This window comes from Struthio camelus, chromosome 3, assembly GCF_040807025.1.
Source record: "Struthio camelus isolate bStrCam1 chromosome 3, bStrCam1.hap1, whole genome shotgun sequence".
Lineage (NCBI taxonomy): Eukaryota > Metazoa > Chordata > Aves > Struthioniformes > Struthionidae > Struthio > Struthio camelus.
Genome location: NC_090944.1, coordinates 8,541,013 through 8,558,152, shown reverse-complemented (window position 1 = coordinate 8,558,152; position 17,140 = coordinate 8,541,013). Strand labels below are relative to the sequence as shown.

The following is a 17,140-nucleotide window of genomic DNA, read 5'->3' as shown; positions in this document are numbered from 1 at the left end:
CCTTCTACCACCACTCCTTGAGCCAGCAGGTCTTCAAGGATGTTAGCCACTGCGTTTTCCGCCTCCTCCAAATACGCATATTGCTTTTGGAATGGCACTGGTCCCCCTGTGATATTTTCCTCCCCAGAGACCAAACCACAGTCCATCTTGTACCTTGTCCACACATCTGGGAATTCCTCCCTCCATGGCTCTTGACTTGGAGCCAGCAGCATTAGGGTCCTGCAGACCTGCAGCGAGGGTCTAGGAAGGACTGGTGGACCTGCCTGCTCCAACAGGTTGTCTTCAGAGACTTCCCAAATCTTCCTGTTAGCCAGGTCCAGCTGCCACCGGTGAGCCGTTAGGAAGTCGCTTCCCAAAACGCACAGCTCCGGCATGGCGGGGAGGTGCTGCACATCCCCGTAGTACACCGTCCCGCCGATGGAGAAGGGGACATCATAGCACATGGCACCTCCCAGCCCTGCAGTGCGGTCCTGCACCCCGTCTCCTCCCAGCTGAGGGCACAGCTGCACCGCACTGACGTCCGCGTTGACGTCCACCAGGGCGTCCACCTCCTCGGAGCCCGCTATCCTGACTGGCACAAACACCCTGCCCTCGTTGTCCACGCGGAGAGTGTTCACGTGCCTCCAGCGGACACCCGGCCGGGCTGGCGCGGGGGGCTGCAAGCCGCCCTCGCTGACCCCTGCCATGGGGTACACCGCCGTGTCGGTCTGCAGGATCCGCTTGACCAGCTGGGTGGCCAGGTCTCTCGTGGACCTCTTGCTCCACGTGGCCATGTCCTCCCCCAGCTGCTGCAGCTTCTCCCACACTTGCTCCTTCCTGCACGCTTCCGCCGGCTCCAACTCCTGCCCGTTTGCCCCATTCCCATGGCAGTTGGTGGCCACGTCCTCCGGGTCCGGGTGCTGCGCTGCTGCTGAGCCGCTTGCACCCGGCGTCACCGTCTCCTGCAGCGCCGCCGCCTCCGCGCCCTGCGCCGCCCGGCTCGCCTGCTCTTCTGGCCACCTGGCACGCTTCTGCTGGGCGTCCCGCAGCTGCGCTTGCAGCCCCGCGCGCTCCTTGCTTGCGTCCGCCAGCTCCGCGCGCAGCTCTATGCACTCGCTCTGGGCATCCTGCAGCTGCGCTTGCAGCCCCGCGCGCTCCTTGCTTGCGTCCGCCAGCTCCGCGCGCAGCTCTATGCACTCGCTCTGGGCATCCTGCAGCTGCGCTTGCAACCCCGCGCGCTCCTTGCTTGTGTCCGCCAGCTCCGCGCGCAGCCCCGCGCACTTGCTCCGGGCATCCTGCAGCTGCGCTTGCAACCCCGCGCGCTCCTTGCTTGCGTCCGCCAGCTCCGCGCGCAGCTCTATGCACTCGCTCTGGGCATCCTGCAGCTGCGCTTGCAGCCCCGCGCGCTCCTTGCTTGCGTCCGCCAGCTCCGCGCGCAGCTCTATGCACTCGCTCTGGGCATCCTGCAGCTGCGCTTGCAGCCCCGCGCGCTCCTTGCTTGCGTCCGCCAGCTCCGCGCGCAGCTCTGTGCACTCGCTCTGGGCATCCTGCAGCTGCGCTTGCAACCCCGCGCGCTCCTTGCTTGCGTCCGCCAGCTCTGCAGGCAGGCAGCCCGACTCGGCGAAGGCCGCCTCCGGCTCCTCGAGCGTCGCCGGCGGCCCCGGGAGGCCACTTACCCCCCAGGCGCTGAGTTTGCTCTCCTGCACCAGGGCGCACTCGGCCGGGGAGCGGGGCGCTGGCAGGGGATGCCGCGGGCGCTTGTTCTTCTTACACCAGAAACACGCCATGATGGCCCCAAAAAAAGGAGAGAGATGAGGAAACGGAGCAAGGAAACGGAAGTGGCAGCGAGGGCGGCGCGCAGGCGTCGTGCTACCGCATCGGCTCAGCACAGAGGTGCCCACGGTGCCGCCGCAAAAGCGGCCGGGACCCAACCGGGTGGGCAAAAGTGTGCGAGAAAGATGGAGGGGGGGGTCACGGCGGTGGCCGGTCCCACAGCCGCGTCCCGTCAGCCCATGCACAGCAGCTCCGCCGCGGCGCCGGCTGCCACCGGGGCCCTTGTCCGCCGTCGCGGCATGCCGGGATGCTGGTGGGACGCTGCCGGGGCTGCGGGAGGGGAGCGGGAGTGTGAAAGTTGTGTGTGGGGGGGGGGGTGAGCGTGGGAGCGGGGGCCTGAGGCTGTGGGGAACACACACCGCCGTGCACACGCGTGTCCCGCACACGGCCCCCGGGGGAACACACACCGCCGTGCACACGCGTGTCCTGCACACGGCCCCCGGGGGAACACACACCGCCGTGCACACGCGTGTCCTGCACACGGCCCCCGGGGGAACACACACCGCCGTGCACACGCGTGTCCTGCACACGGCCCCCGGGGGAACACACACCGCCGTGCACACGCGTGTCCTGCACACGGCCCCCGGGGGAACACACACTGCCGTGCACACGCGTGTCCTGCACACGGCCCCCGGGGGAACACACACCGCCGTGCACACGCGTGTCCTGCACACGGCCCTGGGGGAACACACACCGCCGTGCACACGCGTGTCCCGCACACGGCCCCCGGGGGAACACACACCGCCGTGCACACGCGTGTCCTGCACACGGCCCCGGGCGAACACGCACCCCCACGCACACGCGTGCCCCGGCAGCCGCCCCCGCTCTCCGGGCCGCGTTTCGGCCGCGCTCGGCTCTCAGGCCGCCCTCGCCCCTGCGGCGCCTCCTCTCCCCGCCTCCCTCCTGCCGCTGCTCCTCCTCCGCCCGCCGCCTTTGCCGGAGGGGGCAGCTCCGGGCAGGCAAATAACCAGGCAACTCCCCCCCCCGCCCCCCCCAAACCAACCCCGTGCTGAGGCCTTGCAAAGTTAGCGCATGCAATATTGGCCAGCTTACCAGCCGCATGGACGCAGCTGGGCCAAGGGGCTGGAGCGGGGGGGGGGGGGGGGACATGTTCTCGGGGCACCCTCGGATGCCAGGACGACCCCCCCCCCCGCCTTTGGCCGCCGGATGCCCGTCTGTGCCTCAGTTTCCCCCGCTGCTGCGGGTGCTGCCGCCGAGGGGGCCGGGGGACAGGACGGGGACACCCGATGGGCCGCCACCGCCGCTCTCCGAACCGAGCGACGCCGGGGACGGAAACGAGCAGCCGTGAAGTTGGCCGCCAAAACCAAACCCTACGCTTCCGAGAAAAGACAGGCTGGAGGCAAAAATAATAATTGTAATAATAACAAAAATCCCCGCCGCCTGCTGAATCACGCTGCTAAAGCCGAAATCCCCAGCGGGGGTTGGGGGGGGGGGGTGGGAAACGACACCTCGGACCGCCTGCCAAATAAACGCTCGCGGTTTTTTCCACGCCGTGCGCGCTGGGGAGCGCTGAGCCCCCTCTCGGCGAAGGAGGGAGGGAAAGCAGGCAGGATGGGGCCCTTGCAGCGCTCGGATTTTGGGTGCATGGAAGGGGGGGGTGGTAATGCCCCCCCACACACCGTTCCCCCAAGGGCGATGCCCTGGGGACGAAGCGGATGTGCCCATCCCCGTGGCGCCAGGGCGCCCCCCCCCCCCCCCGCAGGCCGGGCCAGGCCCTCCGGTTCCAGAAAGCTCCGGGGCCGGGAGCGGAGCCGGGAGCGGGGCGGACCCGGAGCGCCGCGGCCGCGATAAATAGGGGCAGGCGGGGGCGGGCGGCTGCGGCGTAGCTCGCCAGGACAGCCGGAGTGCCAACCGCAGGTACCGCTCCCTTCCCTTCCCTTCCCTTCCCTTCCCTTCCCTTCCCTTCCCTTCCCTTCCCTTCCCTTCCCTTCCCTTCCCTTCCCTTCCCTTCCCTTCCCTTCCCTTCCCTTCCCTTCCCTTCCCTTCCCTTCCCTTCCCTTCCCTTCCCTTCCCTTCCCTTCCCTTCCCCATTCCCTTCCCCATTCCCTTCCCTTCCCCATTCCCTTCCCTTCCCTTCCCTTCCCTTCCCTTCCCTTCCCCATTCCCTTCCCCCTTCCCTTCCCCTTCCCTTCCCCATTCCCTTCCCTTCCCCTTCCCTTCCCTTCCCTTCCCCATTCCCTTCCCTTCCCCATTTTCCCTTCCCCATTCCCTTCCCTTCCCCATTCCCTTCCCTTCCCCATTCCCTTCCCTTCCCTTCCCCATTCCATTCCCTTCCCTTCCCTTCCCTTCCCTTCCCCATTCCCTTCCCCCTTCCCTTCCCCATTCCCTTCCCTTCCCTTCCCCATTCCCTTCCCTTCCCTTCCCTTCCCTTCCCTTCCCTTCCCTTCCCTTCCCCATTCCCTTCCCTTCCCCATTCCCTTCCCTTCCCTTCCCCATTCCCTTCCCTTCCCCATTCCCTTCCCCCTTCCCTTCCCCCTTCCCTTCCCCATTCCCTTCCCCATTCCCTTCCCCATTCCCTTCCCTTCCCCATTCCCTTCCCCATTCCCTTCCCCATTCCCTTCCCCATTCCCTTCCCCATTCCCTTCCCCATTCCCTTCCCCATTCCCTTCCCCATTCCCTTCCCCATTCCCTTCCCTTCCCCATTCCCTTCCCCATTCCCTTCCCCATTCCCTTCCCCATTCCCTTCCCCATTCCCTTCCCCATTCCCTTCCCCATTCCCTTCCCTTCCCCATTCCCTTCCCCATTCCCTTCCCCATTCCCTTCCCCATTCCCTTCCCTTCCCCATTCCCTTCCCCATTCCCTTCCCTTCCCTTCCCCATTCCCTTCCCCATTCCCTTCCCTTCCCCATTCCCTTCCCTTCCCCATTCCCTTCCCTTCCCTTCCCTTCCCTTCCCTTCCCTTCCCTTCCCTTCCCTTCCCTTCCCTTCCCCATTCCCTTCCCCATTCCCTTCCCTTCCCTATTCCACCCCACCCTGCAATAAGCTGATCGGGTCTCAGCAGGTGCTGCCAGTGGAACCCCCCTCGGGGTGTCCCCCGCGGGCAGTTTTGGGGAGGGGGAGGAGGAAGGAGCTGCTCCCAGCAGGAGTTTCCCACAATGCCGTGGGCCGGCGCGGGGATGGGGCGGACGCCGCGGGGGGGGGGGCAGTATTTGGGGTAGCAGCAGGGCCGGGTGCAGCGCCGGGCGCCCGCGGCCACCCCTGCAGCAGCTCCTGCCGCGCCGCCGGGCACGGGGCCAGGGACGCAGCGCGCGGGCCGGGGCCGGCGGCCCCCCTGCAGCCAGCCCGTTGCGCATCGGGGGATGGCTGGCCCGCTGCACAGGGGGCTAGTAGCCCCGCGGGGGCCAGCCCACTGTGCGGTGCTGGCTGCGGGGTGGGGGGGGCTAGTAGCCACTGTACAACTAGCCCCTTGCAAGGTGCTGGGAGGGGGCAGCAGCCCCCGTGCAGCTGGGCTATTGGCCAATATTTGGGGAGGGGGGAGTGGGTATCGCAGCGCAGCTGGACAATTGCCCAATATTTGGGGAGGGGGCAGTTGGTAGCACAGCGCAGCTGGACAATTGCCCAATATTTGGGGGGGGGAGTGGGTAGCCCAGTGCAGCTAGACTATTGCACAACATTTGGGGGGGGGGGCAGTTGGTAGCCCAGTGCAGCTGGACATTTGCCCAGTATTTGGTGGGGGGGAGTGAGTAGCCCAGTGCAGCTGGGCTATTGCACAACATTTGGGGGGGGCAGTTGGTAGCCCAGTGCAGCTGGACATTTGCCCAGTATTTGGTGGGGGGGGAGTGGGTAGCCCAGTGCAGCTGGACATTTGCCCAGTGTTTGGAGGGGGGCAGTTGGTAGCCCAGTGCAGCTGGACAATTGCCCAGTATTTGGTGGGGGGGGAGTGGGTAGCCCAGTGCAGCTGGGCTATTGCACAACATTTGGGGGGGGGCAGTTGGTAGCCCAGTGCAGCTGGGCCATGGTGCAGGGCCGGCAGCGGGGGGGGCCGAGCGGTCGCGCCGGGCTGACGGGTGCTCTGTCCCCCTCCCGCTTCCCTCGGCAGCCGGGCTCGGCGCGCGGCCGGCGACGGACAGAGGACCATGGCGCCGCTAGCGCTCTCGCTGCTGGCCGCCTTGCTCGCCTGCGGCGGCGGCCGAGCCCTCGTCCCCCCCGGCGAGCTCAAGCGTAAGCGGGGCCGCGGCGGGTGGGCACCCCGCGGGCGCCTCGGCTCCAGACCTGCGGCGCGTTAGCCAGTGGGATTTTTGGGGAGGAGATGGGTTGTGGTGGTGATGGTGGTGATGGTGGTGGTGGTGGTGATGGGTAATGGTGGTGGTGGTGATGGGTGATGGGGGGTGGTGGTGGTGATGGTGGTTGTGGTGGTGGTAGTGGGTGGTGGTGGTGATGGGTGGTGATGGTGGTGGTGATGGGTGGTGATGGTGGTGCTGGTGATGATGGTAGTGGTGGTGGAGGTGGTGGTAATGGGTGGTGGTGGTGATGGGTGGTGGTGATGGTGCTGGGTGATGGTGGTGGTGCTGGTGGTGCTGGTGATGATGGTAGTGGTGGTGGAGGTGATGGTAACGGGTGGTGGTGGTGGTGGTTGGTGGTGGTGATGTTGCTGGGTGGTGATGGTGGTGCTGGTGCTGGTGGTGGCGGTGATGATGGTGGTGATGGTGGTGGTGCTGGTGATGGTGGTGATGGTGCTGGGTGACGATGGTGGTGATGGTGGTGGTAGTGATGATGATGGTGGTGGTGGTGATGATGGTGGTGGTGGTGGGCTGGTGCGTTCCTCCCCGCCGCCAGCCCCCACTCCGCCGGCGAACGGCGCGGGGCGCGGGCCACGGCGCTCCGCCCGAGTCCTCTCGCCGCCCCGCAGAGATGTCGGTGGCTGGCAGCGAGCGCATCGGCGCCGAGCTGGAGGCCGCCGTTGACGGCGTGAAGCGCATGAAGACCCTCATGGAGCGCAGCAGCCGAGAGCACCGGGCCGTGCTGCACGCCCTGCAGGAGACCAAGAGGAGGAAGGAGGTGAGAGAGGAAGAGGAGGGAGGGCCAGGACCGGAGAGCGGGCTGGCTGGGCTGCTGCTCACCCGCTTGGCGCCGCAGGAAGCGGTGCGGGCGGCGCGGGCGGCCGAGCGGCGGCTGGCCGAGGAGCGGGAGCCCTGCAACGACACCATGTTGGCGCTCTGGGACGAGTGCAAGCCCTGCCTCAAGCGGACCTGCATGCGCCTCTACTCCAAGACGTGTCACAGCGGCTCGGGGCTGCTGGGCCGCCAGGTGAGATGGTGGTGACCACGGTTGGTGGTGGCGGCGGTGGTGGCATCTAGGAGGTGCCCGGATACCCACGCCGCCGCCCTGCCGCCCGCAGCTCGAGGAGCTCCTCAACCGCTCGTCGCCTTCGTCGCTGTGGGCGGACGGCGAGCGGGTGGCCGCGTTGCTCGAGCGCGACCGCTGGCAGGAGCGGCGCTTCGAGGACCTGCAGGAACGCTTCGGCCGCCTGGAAGACGGCGTCGACCGCGTCTTCCGGCGGAGCGCGCCTGTCGGCCGGGCGGCCCGCGACCTGCACCCTTTCGTCCTGCCGCCCCACCTCGCCTTCCACCGCCTCTTCCAGCCCTTGCTGGAGATGACGCAGCGCGTCTTCGAGGACGCCCAACGCGACTTCTGGCGGCACCCGTTCGAGTCCTTTGCGCCGCCGGGTAGGCAGGGCCACCCACTCGGCCGCGCTTTCCGTGCCGGCTCCGGCCGCCTGCCCGCTAGCCGGCGGCTGGCCGTCACGCGCGCGCGCCCGCCCGCGCTCAACCCTGCTACGAGACATCCGAGAATCCACCGCCGAGTCGGCGCGACCAACGCTTGGCTTGCATAAAACCGGCTGTGATTTTTTTCTTTTTTTTTTGGGGGGGGGGGGAGTCAGTAGCCCGGCGGGGGGGGGTCTCCTGAGCCCGCCACCGCCTCTGCCTCTCCGCAGGGTCCCGCAACGCCAGCGACGAGCGCATGGTGTGCCGCGAGATCCGGCGCCACTCCGCCGGCTGCCTGCGCATGAGCGACGAGTGCGAGAAGTGCCGGGAGATCCTGGCGGCGGGTGAGTGCCGGGTACCCGGCTGGGCGCCGCCGGCTGGAGATGGTGGTGGTTTGGGGCGGGGGGGGGGGAAATGCAAAATTTGCAAGGGTTGGGGGTGGTTGTGCGGTGCCCGACGCCCTGCCGGGTTCCCCCGCAGACTGCTGGCAGGCGGACCCGGAGCAGAGCCAGCTGCGGGAGCAGTTCGAGGACGCCGTGCGCCTGGCCGAACGCTTCAGCCGCCGCTACGACGACCTGCTCGGCACCTTCCAGGCCGACGTGCTCAATGTCACCGGCCTCCTGGAGGAGCTCCACCGCCGGTTTGGCTGGCTTTCGCGCCTGGCCAACGTCACGCAGCACGACGACGGCTTCCTCCAGGTCACCACGGTGCGTGCCGCCGGCGGCCAGCCCGGCCGGGTCCCCCCGGCTTTGTGCCAGGCCAGTGCTTCGCGCAGCCCCTACCGTGCGGGGCTCTTGCACGGGGCTTTGCATGAGACTTTGCACAAGGCTTTGTACAGCCTCTGCATGGGACCCTGCACAGGGCTCTGCACAGGGCTCTGCACAGTGCTCTGCACAAGGCTTTGCAAGGGGCTTTGCATGGGGCTCTGCACGAAGCTTTTGCGCAGGGCTTTGCACAACCTCTGCCTGAGACTCTGCACGGGGCTTTGCACAGTGCTCTACACAAGGCTTTGCACGGGGCTTTGCACGAGACTCTGCACAAGGGTTTGCACAGGGCTTTGCACAACCTCTGCCCGAGACTCTGCACGGGGCTTTGCACAATGCTCTACACAAGGCTTTGCACAGGGCTTTGCACGAGACTCTGCACAAGGCTCTGCACGAGACTCTGCACAAGGCTCTGCACGGGGCTTTGCACAAGACTCTGCACAAGGCTTTGCACAGGGCTTTGCACAGCCTCTGCACGGGGCTTTGCACGAGACTGCACAGTGCTTTGCACAGCCGCTGCACAAGGCTCTGCACGGGGCTTTGCAAAGGGCTCTGCACGGGGCTTTGCAAGACGGACCAGCTTTTTTCGAAGGGGCTTTATTCGCCCTCGGAGCGACCCCGCTGCTCCCCCGTGGCCGCTCGCTGGCGGTGCCAGGCCGCCCTGCGGGGTCCGGGCAGAGCGGGACCCCCCCGCCGCCGCCAGCGCCAGCCCCTGCCAGCACGGGGCTGGCGAGGAGGGAAAGTGGGTCAGGGGGAGAAAGAGGCGATTGTGCGCCGCACAAGAGCGCTTCTCCGCGCCCGAGAGCTGCCCGCCGGGCTCTGCCGGCCCCGCACAATAGCCGGCCCCGGGGCGCCGCCGGGGCAGGGGGCCGGGGCTGGCCGGGGGGCTCGCGTGGGGGCTAGCCGGGCTCTCTGCGCTCCTTCCCAGGTGCTCTCCAAGGCCCCCAACCCGCAGGACCCGTCGGCGCCGCCGGACACGCAGGTGACAGTGCAGCTCTTCGACTCGGAGCCGCTGGTCCTCACCGTGCCGGGGGACATCGCCTGGGACGACCCGCGCTTCATGGAGCTGGTGGCCGAGCAGGCGCTGCAGCACTACAAGCAGAACGCCATGTGAGTCCCGCGGCCGGCGCGGGCTGCGGGCCGAGGAACGGCGCCCTCCGAAACGGTCCCGCCGCCTTCTGCCGCACGTCCAGCCTTGGGGACCGCCAGCCTCCCGCGGGCCGGCTGCGTCCCGCATAGCATCCTCCTTGGGGCAGCGCAGCATCCTCCCCTGGCCCCATGCGGCATCCTCCCCGGGTGGGCGGTGCAGAATACCCCCCGGATGCCACGCAACATCCTCCCCGGGCACCATGCAGCATCCCCGCCTGTGCAGCATCCTCCCTGGGGCTGGCGACACAGCATCCTCCCCTGGCCCCGTGCAGCATCCTCCCTGGGGCTGGCGACACAGCATCCTCCCCTGGCCCCGTGCAGCATCCTCCCTGGGGCTGGGGACACAGCATCCTCCCCTGGCCCCATGCAGCATCCTCGCTGGGGCTGGCGGTGCAGCTTCCCGCCCCGGGCGGGCAGCACAGCATCCTCCCCAGAGCTGGTGACGCAGCATCCCTCCCCAGTGCAGCATCCTCCCCAGAGCCAGTGACACATCCCCCCGGTGCAGCCTCCCCCCTGGGCCCCATGCAGCATCCTCCCCATGCCCCATGCAGCTTCCTCCCTGGGTGGCTGGCACAGCATCCTCCCCACCGGGTGGGCAGTGCAGCATCCCTCCCCAGGCCAGCTGCGCTCAGACCCCCCCAGCAGCCTGCCCAGGAGGGATCGGGATCGGGGAGCCAGGGTGCTCCATTATGGGACCGTCCCGCGCCCCGGGGAGCCGCTGGCAGGGCTGAGCTGCCACCGACCTCCCGCCTCTGCCTCCTTCCTCCGACAGCGAATAGCCGCCCAGCACCGTTGCTGCCGCGGGCTCCAGCCCAGCCCTCTCCGCCGCTCCGGCTCGGCGCGCCGCAGCGCCCACGGCCCGCGCTCGGGCCAGCTCCGCGCTAGCGAGTCAAACGCTGTACCGCTCGCTCCCCGCTGCTGGGGCCCGAAACAGAAAATAAAGGTAGAGTCCAACCCCGAGCTGCCTCTTTTCTCCCGCCGCGGGCGGCACGGCCGCAGGGGACCCAGCGGCTCCGGGGCCGAGCGCCGGGAAACTTAGCAAAAACGCAGCCCCAACGCGTCCGAGTCTGCAAAAATGCAGGCAAGAAGCAGCCCAGCGGCACCCGTCGTCCCCCCGGTGAAACCCTCCCGGGGCGGGCACCCGCTGCCGCAGCCTGCCCGGGGGGGACGCACCCTCCGGCGGCGACCCCGCGGCCGGCACGCAGCCCCTCCAGAGCGGATGCACTTTATTGGGCAGAAGACACGTGTCGGGGCCAGCCCCGACCCCAGCCCCGCGGCCGAGCGCCTGACCCCCACCCCGGCCCAAGGACCGTCGCAACGCCCGCAGCCTGCGCGGCGCCCGGCGGCTCTCTTTCCAGCGGGGCAGCCCGGCGGCGAGGCAGCGGAGAGGTTTCGCCGCCACCGGCACGGCCACCACCTCGTTCCCTGCCTCCCGTCCTTCGGGGACGGAGCGAGGTGGCGGAGGGAGGGCGCGGGGCGCCGGCTCAGCGCTCGCCGTTGACGGGCGAGCTCTCGCCGCGCAGCAAGGCCTCCCTCTCCGGCGCGCCGGCGGCCTGCCCCGGCGGGCGGCCGCGCTGGCGCAGCCGGGCGAGCAGCGGCCGGTGCAGGCCGTTGTAGAAGGCAGCGCCGGCCAGTAGGACCAGGAAGCCCAGGATCTCCAAGCCGTGGAAGGTCTCCCAACCTACGGCCAGGCTGACGGCCCAGACGACCACGGTGCGCAGGCTGTCCAGCACCATGCGGGTGGTGGCGCTGATCTCCTTGGTGACGCTGATGCCGGCGAAGTTGAAGAAGGCGATGCTGCTGATGTTGCCCAGCAGGGCCACGGCGATGAGGGGCCGGTGGCCGAGCTGGCAGAAGGCGTCCAGCGCGTCTTCCAATGTCCGCCGGGGGTTCCCGCTGAAGCTGCCCGCCGGGATGTAGTACATGGGCACCAGCAGCAGGGCCAGGATGACGAAGCCGAAGAAGCCTGAGAAGCGAGCGGGTGGTAGGGCATGAGACGGGCACCAGCTCCAAGCACTGCAACGGCCGGGGGCTACTGGTTCCCCAGCGCTAACCAGCCCTGCCCCATTGCCGAGGGGCTGGGGGAGAGTCCAGCAGCCATCCAGCCCCCGCTTGGCAGCCCACGGTACGCCCCGTGCCGTGGCACCCGAGCCGGGTGTGCGGGATCCAGCCCCATCCCGAACTCAACCTGTCCCCTCGAGCACTTCGAGGCCACCCCAGCCCCCTCCCCGGCCAGCGGCCGAGCTCCCGGCCCTGGCGCCCGTCCCGCCGCCCCGAGGTCACGGCAGACCTTCGGTGCCGACAGCCCGCAGCGGGTGCACGTCGTGCTTGTAGATGAATTTCTCCTCCAGCACCATCTGGATGGCAACGATCACCTGCGCCATGATGATGAGCAAGTCGCCTGGGGGGAAGAGGATAACACAGAGCCCTCGTAGTCCTGAACGGGGAGCGTGGCCGGCACGGAGCAGCGCTTCTCCTGCCACCGGCAGAGCTCGGCACGCAGCGCTGCGGGGGCTGTCTCAGCCCCACCGTCCCATCACCACCCTGCTCCTGCCGTGACAGCCCTCACGTACCGGTTATCACCTCGCTGAGCTTGTGCTTCTGGTCGTGGGAGCTGTGCAGGTCAGCCAGCCCCACCACCACCAGCCCCACGATGGTGATCAGGATACCCAGCCACTGGCTCAGCTCCAGTTTCCGGCCCAGGAAGGCCACGGAGAGGAGCCCGGTGAAGATGATCACGGACCCTCGCAGCATCTGGAAGCTGGAGGCGCTGGTCATGTTCAGGGCTGCGCACGGAAAAAGGGACCCGTGAGCCGCGCGCGTGCTCCTGGAGCTGCCCGCCAGCAGCCCAGCGCCAGGGCAGGGGCTCACGCCACTGTCCCTCTGCTTAAAGATCTGCTGCAGTAATTAAGGGCAGATCGGTGATTAACCAGAGGAAGGGGCCACGAGGCTGTCCACGGCGCTCACTCGCTATTTAAAGCTGTCAGCAGGCCGTGAGGAGGAGGACTCGTGTGCCAAGACGCAGCCCCGCGCCCCTGCTCCACGGGCCTCAGGTGCGGCCGTCCCCTTCCCCGTCCGCAGCACTTACCCACGTACATGATGCTGGTCCCCGTCATGTCACACAGCGCGGGGGGCAGGAAGAGCAGCGGGTTGAAGGGCTGCGACGGGGCCATGGTGGGCTCCGGTCTGCGCCGGTCCCTCCACACCAGCAGGTAAAACACCCCCAGGCAGGAAAACTCACCCAGGAACATCCCTACTGCCTGCAAGAGATGTAGGTAAGGGACGCTGGGCCTGGTGGCAACCCCTACCACAGCCGTGAGGGTTCCCCTGAGCACCGTATCCAGGTTTTAACCCCCCGATACAGTTGTGAACCTCCACTTAGTGGTGGCCTACAGGCCCAGCAGCTTTAGTCTCTCCTCTGCAGGAGGCTGTGATATCCCACCGTGACGGTGTGCTTCCCCCCACCCCAACCTGCCCTTCCACCCATAACCCTGCTCAGCAAGAACCACCAGTAGCGGCTGTGATGCCCGCATCCGGACAGATAACAGCACAATCATCTTACTCCATAAACAGGCGGCAGCCGAGAGCCCGCTGAGCTCTCCTGCACGGCAGCGGGCTGCATGCCAGGATCTCCCCACGAGCAGGGACGCCTCTCAAGGTTACTCCTCAAGGTTAGGAGATTCCTTACCCGCCACAGATCCTCCCTAAGGGACTAACAGCGCGCTGAAACTTTGCAAACTTTGCTAAGAGGCATCTCGGATGGGTTGTGCTCATAATCTTCTAGACATATACTGCTGACCAAGTCTGGGACTAAGATTGGATCCAGCCACATCCTGACTCCTGTGAGAAGTTTGGGAAGCAAGGGGGGCCACCCTGAACCTCGTGACCTGATGGGAGGATCTCCTTGATGATCTCGTCTGACCCTGCCCTCCATGCAGTAAAAAACCGAGTGTACCTTGCCATCGAATCTCGTTAAACCACTGTCTTATTTACCACCGAACCCTGTTAAATCCCTGTCTTATCTCAATAAAACATATCGCTGCTTCTCTCTTACGAGTGAAGAGCATCTGCTCATCTCCTAGCACCTCGTCTGGCCAAGAAGGCGAAGGCCAGGACCAGCCACCAAACCCAGCCATGGGTGCTCCTGCTGGGCGGAGGTTACGGGGAATCTCCGCCGCGCTGCGAGCCACCACGGGGCCGTCCCGTCTCCAAGGGAGCGCCCAGGGCACGCGTGCCAGCCGCTCCGCGCTTGGGTCTCACCTGCAGGAAGGGGTGCTCGAAGTCGTGCTCCTCCGTCCCGCCGCAGCCGGCGGCGCTGAAGGTGTCGGCCCACCTGAGAGGCAGAGGAGACGGTCGGGGTTAGACACGGGGGGGGTCACGGAGCTGAAGCACACCTGGAGAGCAAACCCGGGGCTGTCTTCGCTCTCCCACTGCCCAGAGAAGCACCTGGTCCCAGCGACCAAGAAAGGGCACCTCCATCTACCAGGGGACATTAGAGGACATTAGCCATCTATCGGGGTGCCTGGAAGAGGCAGAGAAGGGGAATCCAGCTCGCCGCTCTCTGCGACACCTTGGGGGCGCCCAGGCCTGTCGAGAGCTCGCTGGTCTCCGCAGCAGGAGCTGAAGGCCTGCAGCAGTCGTCCCCGTCCCCCAGCACCCGTTTCCAGACACGCGCCGAGGCGAGACACCTCCGCAGCTGCCCCGACCTGCCCACGGCTCCGCGAGCGGCTCCTGGCCTGGCTCCCGCGCGTCCCCGGGCCCTGAGCGACAGGCAGGGAAACAGACACCACCGTGTCGTGCAACACAGCGATCCGGTGTCCCCGCGCCCGCCGCGAGACCTGGCAGGGCACCCTGCCTGCAAGGCAGCGCCGGGACGCCGGCCGGGGAAGGTCACCAGCCTTTAACACGAGCGGAGCCACCTTGGAGCTATCGGACGGACGGACCACCGGGACCCCGCTCTGGAAGAGGCAGCCGCTCCCGGCCACCCAAACACCCAGCCACAGTGTTTTGCGGCAGGGGTTGGGTACCAAAACACCTCTCTTTCGGGTCTCCCAGGCCGAGAGGCGGCATTAAGAGCGACGCAGCTGCAACAAGGTAAAACAGGAAGAGCTCGGGATGGCCGTGCCCGAGTGATGCTAAGTCCGGAGAGACACAGAGGCTGCAGCGCAGGTCCTCCCAGCCCCGTGGCCCTTTTCGGAGAGGGTGGGTTTTGCGGGGCAGGTGGGAGCTCAGCACCGTTTCCTGGCTCAGCTCTTCCCTGCCCCAGCCCATGCTGCGGTGATGCTGTGCCTCAGTTTCCCCATCCGGCATCGCCAGCGTGGCGGGACGCCGAGGACCTGTGGCGAGTCAGGGATCCCCAACCCGCCGCGACGCTGGGGACCAGCCAGAGCCCGGCCACGTGGGCCAGGGCTGAGGCTGACATTTCTCCCCGCTAGCATCAGGCCAGGCTGGCCCAGCAGGTCCGTCTTGCCCGGGCAGCTTTTGGGAATGTCATCCATGCTGCGAGGAACGGGAGCACCCTAGGGTGCCCTGGAGCTCCAATTTCTCCTCCAGGAGGCAGATCAGTCCTGAAAGTGGGTGGCTTGTTTTCTCTTTCGGAGCGAGTTGGGGAGCAGGACTGGGGGCAGGGAGCGGGAAAGGGGGACGCGAGTGGCACGCAGCACCTCCGGGCTGGGGCACTGCTCCCACAGCAGGAGACCAGCCCTCTTGGCTGGCCGGCACCCCTTGGCAGCACCCACGAGCCTTGGAGACCCCCTCGGCGCCATGCACCCCCCCCCCCCCATTTCTCCCCATCGCCAAGACCTGAGGCCCCTCACTGCAGCAGCAGCCCCAGTTAAGATCCCCAAGCCCAAGGGTGGCAGGTCCCCAGGGCACAAAAGGGGACCCTAAGGCCACCCTAGGATGCAAGAGGGGGGCCCAGGGCCCAAAGTGGGGACCCTAGGGTCACCATAGGCCCAAAGGGGGCACCATAGGGACCAAAGAAGGCAACCCAGGGCTCAGAGGGGGTAACCCAGGGCCACCCCAGGCCCAAAGGGGGTACCTCAGGGTCACACTAGGCCCACAGGGGACACTGCAGGGACTAAGGGGGCACCCCTAGGCCACCCTAGGTCCAAAGGGAACACTGCAGGGACCAAAGGGGGCACCCTAGGGCCACCCCAGGTGCACAGGGGACACTGCAGGGACCAAAGAGGGAACCCCTGGGCCACCCTAGGCCCAAAGGGGGGACCACAGGGACCAAAGGGGGGGACTCCAGGACCATCCTAGGCCCAAAGGGGACACTGCAGGGACCAAGGGGGGCACCCCTGGGCCACCCTAGGCCCAAAGAGGGGACCCCAAGGCCATAAGAGGGGACCCCAGGGACACCCTAGGCCCACAAGAGGGACCCCAGGGCCCAAAGAGGGGACCCCAGGGCCACCATAGGCCAAAGAGGAGACCCCAGGGACCAAAGAGGGGACCCCAGGGACACCCTAGGCCCACAGGGGGGATCCCAGGGCCATTAGAGGGGACCCTAGGGCCATAAGAGGGGACCCCAGGGTCGCCCTAGGCCCATAGGGGGGATTCCAGGGACCAAAGGGGGCACCCTAGGGCCACCCTAGGCCCACAGGAGGGACTCCAGGGCCCCCTAGGCCAAAGGGGGGACCCCAGGGACCAAAGGGGGCACCTCAAAGTCACCCTAAGCCCAAAGGGGTCACCCCAGGGACCAAAGAGGGGACCCCAGGGCCACCCTAGGCCCACAGGGGGGCCCCCAGGGACCAAAGGGGACACCCCTGGGCCACCCTAGGCCCACAGGGGGGACTCCAGAACCATCCTAGGCCCAAAGGGGGGGACCAAAGCGGGGACTCCAGGACCATCCGAGGCCCACAGGAGGGACCCCAGGACCCAAAGAGGGGACCCCAGGGCCCAAGGGGAGCACCCCAGGGCCACCCTAGGCCCACAGAGGGGACCCCAGAGCCCAAAGAGGGGACCTCAGGGCCACCCTAGGCCCAAAGGGGGGAGCACAGGACCCAAATGGGGGCTTTATGCCCACCCCACGGACCTTTGGGGACCCCAGGCCCACCTCAGGGCCCGAAGAGGGGCCCCAGGGCCGGGCAGGGATCCCCAAGCCCAAAGTGGGGACCCCAACCCCCCCCCCCCTCGGGTGAAAGGTGGGAGGCGGACGACTCCAGGGCCCAAACGGAGGGGCACCACAGGCCCCTCCGGGGGTGAGGGGTGGGGGGTGGCCAGCCGGGCCCCCGGGGCGGCAAGGAGGAGCCCGGGGGGCAGGCCCGGCCCGCCGCCGGCACTCACTTGGCGGCCAGGGTGTTGATGGAGCCGGTGAGCAGCATGAGGGCGGCCAGGCCCAGCTGGTACCGGATCCAGGCCATGGCCCCGCCGCCGCGGCCACCGCGCCGGGCCGAGTCCTCCCGGGCTGCACCGAGCGCCGCCGCCGCCGCCGCCGGCCACGCCCCCTGCCTCCTGGCCACGCCCCCTCAACCCAGCATGGCCCCCGCCCGCCCCTGGCCCCGCCCCCTCCTGCCCGCCCCGTCAATCCAGCATGGCCCCCGCCCGCCCGGCCCCGCCCCCTTCTGCCTGACACCGCTCATCAGCCCTCCGAGCCCCGCCCCCTCCGGCTCAGCCACGCCCCCCGCATCCTGGCCCCGCCCCTGCCCCTCCCGGCCCCGCCCCCCCGGGCCAGCCCCTACCCGTGGGG

General features: G+C 67.9%; 2 protein-coding genes across 3 annotated transcripts; one reads left to right on the top strand and one right to left on the bottom strand.

Annotated features, from left to right (window-relative positions):
* The first annotated feature begins 1,890 nt into the window (after window positions 1–1,890).
* CLU (clusterin) lies at window positions 1,891–10,408 on the top strand. 2 transcript variants are annotated; one of them, XM_068936684.1, is made up of 9 exons: window positions 1,891–1,914; window positions 5,872–5,993; window positions 6,682–6,830; window positions 6,909–7,079; window positions 7,171–7,498; window positions 7,768–7,881; window positions 8,018–8,244; window positions 9,230–9,411; window positions 10,223–10,408. In XM_068936684.1, exons 2-9 carry the CDS (start codon window positions 5,909–5,911, stop codon window positions 10,227–10,229), a joined length of 1,263 nt encoding a protein of 420 aa, XP_068792785.1. In that variant the 5' UTR covers window positions 1,891–1,914; window positions 5,872–5,908; the 3' UTR covers window positions 10,230–10,408. The 2 variants fall into 2 exon arrangements, with proteins under 2 accessions (XP_068792785.1, XP_068792784.1); XM_068936683.1 differs by lacking the exon at window positions 1,891–1,914 and adding an exon at window positions 3,360–3,690.
* Window positions 10,402–16,905, bottom strand: SLC35F6 (solute carrier family 35 member F6). The gene is made up of 6 exons (XM_068936685.1): window positions 16,738–16,905; window positions 13,711–13,783; window positions 12,539–12,710; window positions 12,024–12,236; window positions 11,741–11,851; window positions 10,402–11,416 (listed from the first exon to the last, which is right to left on the bottom strand). Exons 1-6 carry the CDS (start codon window positions 16,812–16,814, stop codon window positions 10,935–10,937), a joined length of 1,128 nt encoding a protein of 375 aa, XP_068792786.1. The 5' UTR covers window positions 16,815–16,905; the 3' UTR covers window positions 10,402–10,934.
* Window positions 16,906–17,140: the final 235 nt, after the last annotated feature.